The 10,733-nt window shown below is 33.7% G+C and overlaps 1 protein-coding gene across 1 annotated transcript; it reads right to left on the bottom strand.

Annotated features, from left to right (window-relative positions):
• Positions 1-1,131: 1,131 nt before the first annotated feature.
• On the bottom strand, positions 1,132-10,473 carry LOC146745931 (BMP-binding endothelial regulator protein-like). The gene is made up of 9 exons (XM_085499653.1): positions 10,412-10,473; positions 5,386-5,466; positions 5,196-5,232; positions 4,535-4,561; positions 3,765-3,872; positions 3,316-3,339; positions 2,401-2,639; positions 1,418-1,710; positions 1,132-1,294 (listed from the first exon to the last, which is right to left on the bottom strand). Exons 2-9 carry the CDS (start codon positions 5,464-5,466, stop codon positions 1,288-1,290), a joined length of 816 nt encoding a protein of 271 aa, XP_085355779.1. The 5' UTR covers positions 10,412-10,473; the 3' UTR covers positions 1,132-1,287.
• Between the last annotated feature and the right edge of the window lie 260 nt (positions 10,474-10,733).

Genomic DNA, 10,733 nt, shown 5'->3' with positions numbered 1-10,733 from the left:
TGTTCGCGTCTTGACTCGGTTTTAAAGATTGTGATTGATCTTTCAAAACGCTTGTCTGAGAGTGATAGTATTCCTTTATTGTGGTTTATTTTGGGACCAACCCCTAATAGGGTTATAAAGTACCTCAGCAGTTAATTAATTATATTTTCACAACTGCTAAAATTGTTATCCACACAACACATTTTAATAGTTTTAATAGCCTTGCCCGTGCTGAACTACCTATTAAAAAACGTATTTTAATTGAATTTCAGTACTCCAAGTTTTTAAATAAATTGAATCTATTTCAGAAATGTTGTTGCCATAACGAAGTTTTATGTAAAGTAAATGACACTGAGTTACAGTATTTAATATAAACAGCTGGTCTCTACTTGTTAGTAATAAAAAGTGTCGAGTAATATTTCATATGTAAAATGTCTACAAGGTGCATTAAAGTTTATGTTAAAAATCAATTCTTCTTTTTCTTGTATGCAAATGATGGGAAATATTGCAAATAGATTGAACTGGGGGAACGAGATACTTGATAACACTGATCATTGAAGTGATGTTACGTGTCCAGTAGGGTTCGTATTCGCCATATATTGACAAAACAACGTAAACAAATATCTCGTTATAAGTTGTTTTTAGAGAAATGATAAACTCCCATATATCATTACAGACCGAGCACACATTCACACGCTTATTATTATCCGTTGACATTTGCGTGCTGACAACTCTGCAATTGTTATGGTCACACGCTTTTTTGTGTATTGTATTCTTGCATGTGTTACAAATTAGCATTGACATTGCTGTGTTATATTTAGTACAGATTTACTGTTTTCCAATAGTGATACACAGACACTTTTAAGTGCCGATACATATTAATCGTATCGGATCATAGTTCATTTATTACTATTAGGGGTCCGAATGCATTGTTATTTCAATCATTTTTTTTTAAGAAAGAAAATAAACCTTCGTGGTAAACGATGAAGGTTTAAGTGTTGTTATTGATTCTAGTTGATGGTGTGAGGGAGGGTAAAAACTGCATACATAACAATGTGTGCATTGAAACTAGCCATATCACTAAAAGTAGTTGTGATTCGGCATGTTTCGGCATGAGATATTAAAAACGAATGAATAACATACATAGCCTCCTAATTTTCTCAAACTTTATTTTGTATACCATCCCAAATTGAATCACCCGAAAACTGAAAATAGCGTTGGTTTTTTGCTGAGCACTGGATACTTTAGCGTCTACATCATGCAAGTGCCGTCGTATTCATTTCCGTAGAGCGTCTCATCTGACCATGCTTAGCAGCTACAAATACGATAATCCAGAAAAACATTTTATTAATTTGAGTGATTTTACAAAATTAATTCTAATCATTCGTGAACAGTATGTTCAGATATCTAAACTGAAAAATCAAGTTTACATAATTACCTGCCAGGAACGAGCCAGCTTTCTCCAAATCTGTTTACGTCATCAGTTAATTTCAGTGTTCCATCTGGCACTCTCATTTGCATATCATTATCTGGATTGTCATCGGCGTTGCCCATTAAACCACACACTTTACCAAACATAGATGAATCAACGGTTGGTGCCACGCGTCCTTTGCCATTCCACATTAAAGAGAATTTGGAGTCCATGGTAATTTTCACATATTCAGTATACTTGTGTACTTTTAAATGACCATTTTTCCATGGAAATGGTTCGGTTATATTTCGGTTGTTCAACTGTCAATAACAATAATAGATGTGTAATATATGCATGCTAGTAAACTAAATATAGAAGGAAAAACAACATTTAAAAAATGATTGTATAGTTAAACACAGGAGTACGCGTGCTGTTTTTAGTATAACAGCCACACTTAATGGGGTTGCCACGAGGCGGCTTTATCCACCATCTATTTGGTGCATATATATTTTGTATAAAATACAATCCAATTGAAACCCAATTTTGGAAAAAATATCTATGACACAACAATCCAAAAAAAAAAATACTTTGATTAGCAGAATTACTAAATGAAAGTAGTTATTAGGTAATGGGTTAATTTTCAGCGGCAAATTATGTCCAACACATGACAGTCAGAATACCAGATACAGCATGTGCTGTATAATCATTCAAATGGGTATATAAATGATGCAAATGAATTATATGATAGCATGTTGCAAACTGCGCACTATCGTCAACTTATCCTTTGGAGAGAGATAAGTTTGACTCATAGCGAGTTTAGATCTAAATTAACATCATTGCCTATGAGTTCAATTTATAAGTCGACTGTATATAAAACACAGATACTTCTAGCCAGTGATAACGTGGGTAAAATATACATTTACATAGCAGCAACAGAGAAGATATTATTTCAAGACTTGTTATTTTTGTTTTGAAAATATACAATGAATTTTACAATTCATTTTACTTACATACACATCCATGTCAAGGTTTGTTGTAACGGAATTTCCATCTGCATAGACTATCACTTCAGAGACACCAGTTTTGTTGGTGATTTGAACATAGCGATGTCTTACAGTAACAACAAATGTAGGCACATGAATGCACTCTTGCAATAACACATAAGAACAACCATCATGTCCATCGAACTTGAATTTTGTTCCATCTAGTGTCTGGAAATGAGGATCGCCCATTTCTGCACTTACAGAGTCTAGAGACAAATATAAACCGTTATTAGACTCGATTGCACCTTGTTAATCAGCACATAGTATGTTGCAGACAGACAGACTTATTGAAATGCACACAACAACAATTATTAAAACATATATGGCTACACGCTTGTTCTGGTGTGAGAGGGATCCAAGAAAAGCGCAAATTTGCTTCTTAGTTATATTTTAGAAAGGAATAACGATTTCATCATGCACTAGTTTGTACATTTTCTAGGTAAAATTTCGAAAACCGACTTTGAATTATGCCAGTATATCCCATTTAAATTTTCGTTGAGTAGCTTATTAAGTGAATATTTGGACATTCGCTGTAAAGCAGATGTAAAATATACTATATTAAGAACATTGTAATATTTCTTTTATCTGCAATGGGAAGTGTCTTTCATCATAAACTACAGTGTCTGGTGTCCTAGGTATAAAGCTCGAATGCGATAATAGAAAATTGGGTATTGATAGGCATATGGTTCAGATTCACCATATGTGTCAACTGGACGACTCCTAGAAATCAATGGAATTCTTCCAGGTTGTTACGTTGTTGATCGACACATTCATTTATTTGTATGCATATTTAAAGCTCCGTTTATTGGACCTTACACTGATCGTTGTTTGCAAATGTAGTATCACAGATCGCATCACAGTAACATAAAATTTAGAACTTACCTTGTTGTAAAGTATTACGATATCCTGTAGATGGCAAACAATTTCAGGAATGTTTAATTGTTGGTTAACACAAGCATTTGTCACAATAAACAACTAATTTGTTTTACGTGTTATAGTGCGAGAGAAATTCATGTCATAATTATGTTACGAATCATGTACCAATAAAGATGTGGGCGTCAGTGAATTCCAATATAAATTGTATATCATTATTATGTTAGCCAATATTGCTGATAGCATAACGCATCAAATTACATACAAAAAATGTCAGGCAATTTCAAAATTGCTAAAACAAATATTTGAACACGTTCACATAGGAAAGGCTAATCATTGCGAATATACACATTGTAGATCATTGTCTATTTGATATAGAAACACATTAAAGTGTTACAATAATACCAAGTTTGTAGATATGTGTAGATCAAGAATAATTCATTAATAATATCACAAACCTTTGCAGCATACATAATCGCCAGTACATACGCCAATCTTTCCTTGGCGTTCTATTTCAGTATTGCAATATGGTCGGCATACTCCTCCCATTAAGGCACAAGCTTTGTCTGTATAAGAACAAAAAGTTATGCTTATTTAATATATCCTAGTCAGTATACTAAGTACTAGCCATTCAGTCATTGTACTGATGCAAATAATCACTGACCACATCTTCCGTTCTTTTCATCTTAAATAGTTATTATCACCTGATTGCATGGCGTTACGCATCACTTTTTAGTAGTTTATATGTGTATAATGTATCTTAATATACATTTTATTCACAGGAGAATCAAATTTAATCTACAAGGTTAATATTTAGCAAACTGTTAAAAGATTCATTTTACAAAATTAAAATATATCAATGATATTTATAGAACCCCATGTTCATACACAATTTAAGATATACCAACATATTGGTACATCAATGTTTGTGATAATGAATAATTCATTTTAATTGATTTTGGAAATGAAATCTCTACGCAAAAACTCAGATCGGCTGGGATCCAAAAAAATGTGTGTCCATCTATGGCGGAAAATAATCACACCTAAACTAAATAATGATAAAACGTTTCGGCCCACTTATTACAATGCGTGTTTTATAACATATAGTCATGAACCTTATTTATGTTGTAGTTTTCCCACATACTTCGTAAAATTAGATTTGACAACATAGTTATAAATGCAGTTATATATATTTGTATGCTTATTTTATATGAATACGTCAACTCACCTCCCAAATCTCTATCTTCTTGGGTCTCTAAGAGGGATGAACAACAATTGTTACTAGTTTATTTACAATTAATGACAATCCTTAATGTAAACACATGTCAAACTTTATCTCATAAAATTTACAACATAATTTTGAGCTCCATCTAGCAGAGAACATTGACGTGTACGTCGTATTGTACCAGCGACTGCAATTATAATATGAAACGCAATTAGAAAACAGTGCAATAACATTATTTTGGTTTTGAGGCTCGCAATTCGGTGTTTAAATAATGTTATCGCACATAATATTTGTAGCAATTTCTTTCGATCATAAATCTGGATTAAAAACCAGTATCTCCAAGCAAATGTACATAGGTCAACATAAATTTACATATAATTGTAATCGAACGAAAATGAAAGAAATTAACCCTAATTAAAATTATTTTTCTACACTGAACTTTACGCGTTTGCGTTGTTTCAAACATGTAAAACCCATAAAAGCAGTTTCGACCCACTGTATTATCGACAAATACAAAAAAATGGCAAGCATTCCGAATTGCGTTATCAACATATTTACACGACTAGAGTGAATGACAACAGCCACAAGTAAATCCTGACTTCCAGAATGAATTGCTCTAAATACATACTATACGCATACGATAGTCAAGGAAACATTAACTTACTGACATCTTTCGGAGAGGTCCAGAGTGATTTTTCCTCCTGCAAGAATGACAACATATTTCAATATTAAATTGGAAGTCATGTGTGTGAAAAAATCGTCGAGTACGACTGCTTTGACGATTGCAGCCTGGTCATTATCTATCTGTTGTAAATTACAGACGGTTGACATTTTACTGGTATGTGTATACAAACCTGCTTGGGCAGAGGCAGTGTTGATCCTGTTACTGATACAACAAGGGCGGCTGATACTGAGATATATATAGCAAGTAACATCTACAATACAATCAGCAAAAATCACATAAATGAAATGGAATAAAACAAATCAAAACAATATAACTGTATGCTACAAAGGTCATAGATGCTCTTGTGTACCATTTTTGGACTAGATTACGAATAAAAAACACTTAATGTATGGTTCATGGAACACAAAATATTGTGATTACAACGAAATAACCTAATGTGACAATGTGCATGAGCTTTGTATCAAATGACCTCACAAGCTAAATTAAAAGTTATATATACACGTACGGAGCAGTTACGAATATTATATATGCAAATAGATTTATATATTACATACACATAATATATATTATTATTTCATTTGAGAATAACACAGTGAGACAAAAAGAAAAGTTATTCTGGTTCTATAATAATATATACTGAAAATAGCATGTGTTGTTAATATATAGTGTGTGCTTTGTTTATTATTTTCCAAAAGCTCTCTCCAAGTCCGTGGTAGCTCCGTGGTAACATACAACGTGTGTAAATTACTGATTTTCAATTTATGCACATTCCTTGATTAAAAATGGTAATCAAATGTGTAGCCTGGGTAATAATATTTATATATTATTTTTTCAATACTCTACTACACTATGTCTCAGAGTGCTGTACAGAGTTTTAATTACCGTACAATTTTGAATGAAAACCATGATTGTTTTCAGTGACCCATAAAAGCAGCTGTTGGTGAGCAGTAACGAAGGGACAGTGACATTTCGTTCCAACTGATCGGAGCAACATACGAAAAAGCCCGTCGCCGTATGTTTTCGTAGTTGAAATGTTATCTTGTCAATTACCTATGTGTATGTGAGGTTAATATAATGTCATAGCGGATTTAAGTTTATCCGGTCAATTTTCTTCAGTATGCAGTCACAAAATACATATAGTTGGATATCACAAACACACAAACAAAAATCTACAAACTGGGTATACAGAGAGAAATGATCCATGATTCACAACATGGTTATTAGCAATGTTAAAATATGTGCTTCCACAGACTGCAAATAGATATGTTCATAGATTGAGGGGCAGACACTTGATTAGCTAATTGACAATATACGAGGTGATTTATTTCATATTAATCACAGATGCACAACTAGACAGGTATAGAAATATACGAATTAAACGACCGGGGCATCCTGTAGAAGTAACACGAGCGCGAATGGCACAAAATGACGAAAAAAGAACATAGAAAAGGCATTGGAGAATAATGGCTACATTTTGGGAAAGACAGGCCGAGAGAAACCCATGTCGATGGGAAAATATACAGTGGTGAATTCGAAAAACAATAATCAGAAGCAGACTGAGCGAAAGTTAGCAATACAGTAAGATATATGAAAACGCAGAACAACACACACACTGCGTTGTCAAAATCAACGGAAATCTGTATACCACGAATGTTATTTTTATATTCTCTATTGTCAATAAGTAATCGAGAAAAACACCACAGAACAAACAATGTCACGAAATAAAATGAATTAAACATCACATTCACATAAAACTGTATAACGACTATAATGCAGGGATTCTGGATGCGGCTCCAGTCCACTCTTCCAATCCAGCTGACAGTTTAGAGAACAGTTACAGTCCCTCGCAATAAATCGGCTGGTTGTCAACAAGGTCAGAAATTGTTTTCTTGAGAGTATGACAGAAAGCTAGACGATTTACGCCGTTTGTTTGGTGAATACTCTTAAGTATTATGGCATCTCATTAAGGTTAGTGATCAAAATCAGGCCAGCGGTTTTCGCTGAGCCCAAATAACTGCTCTCTCCTCCGAGGAGCTCCATGGAGCTCCGAGTAGCGAAATATGCAAATTATGCGAGATATGCAAATTATGAAGAATATTCATGAGCTGAAAATTCAATGCGCCGTCTCGTTTTTGCCTGCAGACTAAAACAAATTGGAAACCTATTTTTAACTCCAAATGACGTTAATTGCTATATAAATATAAGACATGAAAATACATTGAAACATTTGAACATATTTAGACATTATAGAAAGGTTTCTGCTGACCTAGCGTCGTGTCGATTTCACAGAATTGCTGGCCATAAAATGTTGCTGTATCACGTTTCTTTGTCGATGTAAACACAGAACGACTTGCATTATAGCTGCAATGATTTATTATGATTTTTTTTTCTAAATAATAAAGATAAATCATAGAGAATAGTACTGAATTAAAAGCTAGCCACTGCCGAAAACATATTCAGTGTATCGCTCTGAAAACACCATCAGCCGTAGTTCACAACATCGGAACTAAGCAACGTTATTAAAACGATGGATCAGCGATACACAGTCTTCTAAGTAAAATGCCATTACGTCAAACCATCGATATCAAACTGCGTGAATATAATTAAGATCGCTTCAGTGTTGACTTTGACCTTCTGGCACTAATTACAAATTGGAAATCACTGAAAAGACAGGAATTTCGGCTCCCTGAACTTTGAATCAATTTTCATCAATATTTCAAATATCTTGCATCTATTTTTTCTACCTGATAAGTTGAATCTGTTTGTAATCGGACATAAAAATGGCAGTTTCCCTGTAACCTCAATAAAAGATAATTCGTGGAATCGGCGGAGCTTCTCAGAGGACATTGTAGCTCCCAGAAGCCCCGCAGATACCGTATCAGAAACCACTTATTTGGTTGTGCTTCATACAGCGATGATCGTTTTTACAGAGAAAAAAATATAGCGGGAAAAGTTACGTGACCGACATTTTTCTATTGCAGATATATGTTAAACATGATGTAGATTACATGCCATAACAAATCAATTTTCTAGACCCTTAGAATTTTTTTTTTATTTATTACGTTATCATTGTTCAATGTAAATCACATTTATCCGATTGTTAACAATTTTACATTTAAGAACTTGGTCATTCAAACCATAAGTATATTCTTACAAAAAAGGTGAATATGCCACCAGTGTTTTGAATTTGAATGGAAAGTAACAAATCTTAGGTAGTTTAGTTGAATTTTAATTTGTGGATAATCACTTAAAACGTTGTTGAACAAAGTGGTGAATTTTCCGAGATTGTGTAATTGTTTGAGGTAGACAAAGTCCATCCTCAATCGTGTTGATACACGTATAATCACCAAGTGGACTGAATCTGAAAGTACCATACAAGAGAGCGGCCCTTCATTTGTTTTCTGACTTGACAAAGCTATCCAGCCTATGGTGAACATAGGAAAATAATGGGAAAATCGACACTCGTGTACCAGGTGAAGTTGACGATTCATTTACATACAAAATATTTAGACGAGAACCGCTGTTCCTCAGAAAAATGCGTGAGTCGCCGTGAAACCGACGACTGCTGCCGACAAGCTTGAAACGATTAGTTATGCTGTTTAGAAAACGTGTCGATTCTGGATGCGGCTCCGGTGCACTCTTGCGATCCAGCTGACATGCTAAATGTTCCTGAAACCTTGTTATGATTACAATTTTCTATATCAAGCTATCTTGTTTCCGTATTTCTTTATTTATTTATTTATTTATTTATTTCACCATAAACACGAATTATGCAACTGTAACCAGTAAATAGTCTTCAACAGGTGTCACATGTTGTATTCACACTAGTTATATAATATGAGGTTGTTACGAAGACAACTCAAAGTATGCACGAAGACAGTACAGCGGCAGTATCGACTGACACGCAGCAGAGGTCGATGCGACAGCGTACTGTCTGAGTCCATAATTGAGGTACCTTCGTAATAACCTTATTATTATACATCTTTTCCTACTAAGGATACATCATGAGAATGCCAAAATCTAAAAAGTTTAGAACAGAATCGACGACCTTCTGTGTATGGAGACCGGTCAAACCCTGGTGGCAGCATTTCCCAATATGGTAGGATGAAAACCCCGTAAAATACCGCAAAATTACGGCACGCTGTAACTTATGGCGTTACGGTGACAGAACTATAATAATGACTTTTACTTTCATCACTAATTGATTGTATAGGAACATTCAATCACAAGATTCTAGTCTCCAGCCTGTTCTAGACTACTGTCGCATATTATCATGATGCATTAATTAAGACCTTTATAGAAACCATGGTGATGGCAAACACTGAACCTTAAGATATGTCAGTATTAGTAAATGATGATTTGTGATAAAATGATTTGTGATATAATTCATCATATCATCTATAAAATACGGAAGGATTTAACAGAACAATATATACAGATAAAAAGAAAGAATTCATAAGTTTCTTCTTACTGGGGATAGTTAAATACACCTATCGCGCAAAATGTGCCTAGCTAATAAGCGATAAATTAGTCAGCTTTATCTAATATTTGAAATCCAGCATTTAGTTGAAAATTCAGTAAAATACAACTTGAAACACAAAATGTACTGTATATATGCGCTATATGTAATACATTCAGTGACATAGAACCGTTACGGCGTTACGGTGACAGAACTATAATAATGACTTTTACTTTCATCACTAATTGATTGTATAGGAACATTCAATCACAAGATTCTAGTCTCCAGCCTGTTCTAGACTACTGTCGCATATTATCATGATGCATTAATTAAGACCTTTATAGAAACCATGGTGATGGCAAACACTGAACCCTAAGATATGTCAGTATTAGTAAATGATGATTTGTGATAAAATGATTTGTGATATAATTCATCATATCATCTATAAAATACGGAAGGATTTAACAGAACAATATATACAGATAAAAAGAAAGAATTCATAAGTTTCTTCTTACTGGGGATAGTTAAATACACCTATCGCGCAAAATGTGCCTAGCTAATAAGCGATAAATTAGTCAGCTTTATCTAATATTTGAAATCCAGCATTTAGTTGAAAATTCAGTAAAATACAACTTGAAACACAAAATGTACTGTATATATGCGCTATATGTAATACATTCAGTGACATAGAACAACTATTGAAATACAATGCATTAATACAACAAGCTTATCATACCTTGCAACTGCACGTACGAACAGGTGACAGAGTAAACGATGGTGATGTTGATTGAGTGTACGAATACAGTCAAATAATGATGTATGTATCATTCAGAAATTGTGTTTATATACAATTTGAAACAAGTTAATACATTATTAATTATTGGCACAGGATGTCAAATTATCATTGCTGAATGACACAACGAATATGGCAATTGAGTATCTCGAGTAATATTAATCCGATTATGAATTTGGGTCCTTCCTCTATTTAGCACTGACATTATATTAATATATTAAAAAGATATTATAGATATAATTGAAAAGGCTACAAATCGTTTCAC

The sequence above is a fragment of the Saccoglossus kowalevskii genome, chromosome 5 (assembly GCF_978046115.1).
Source record: "Saccoglossus kowalevskii chromosome 5, keSacKowa6.1, whole genome shotgun sequence".
NCBI classification, from domain to species: Eukaryota; Metazoa; Hemichordata; class Enteropneusta; family Harrimaniidae; genus Saccoglossus; species Saccoglossus kowalevskii.
Note: the sequence above shows the minus strand (reverse complement) of the source record. Positions and strands in the feature narration are given on the sequence as shown.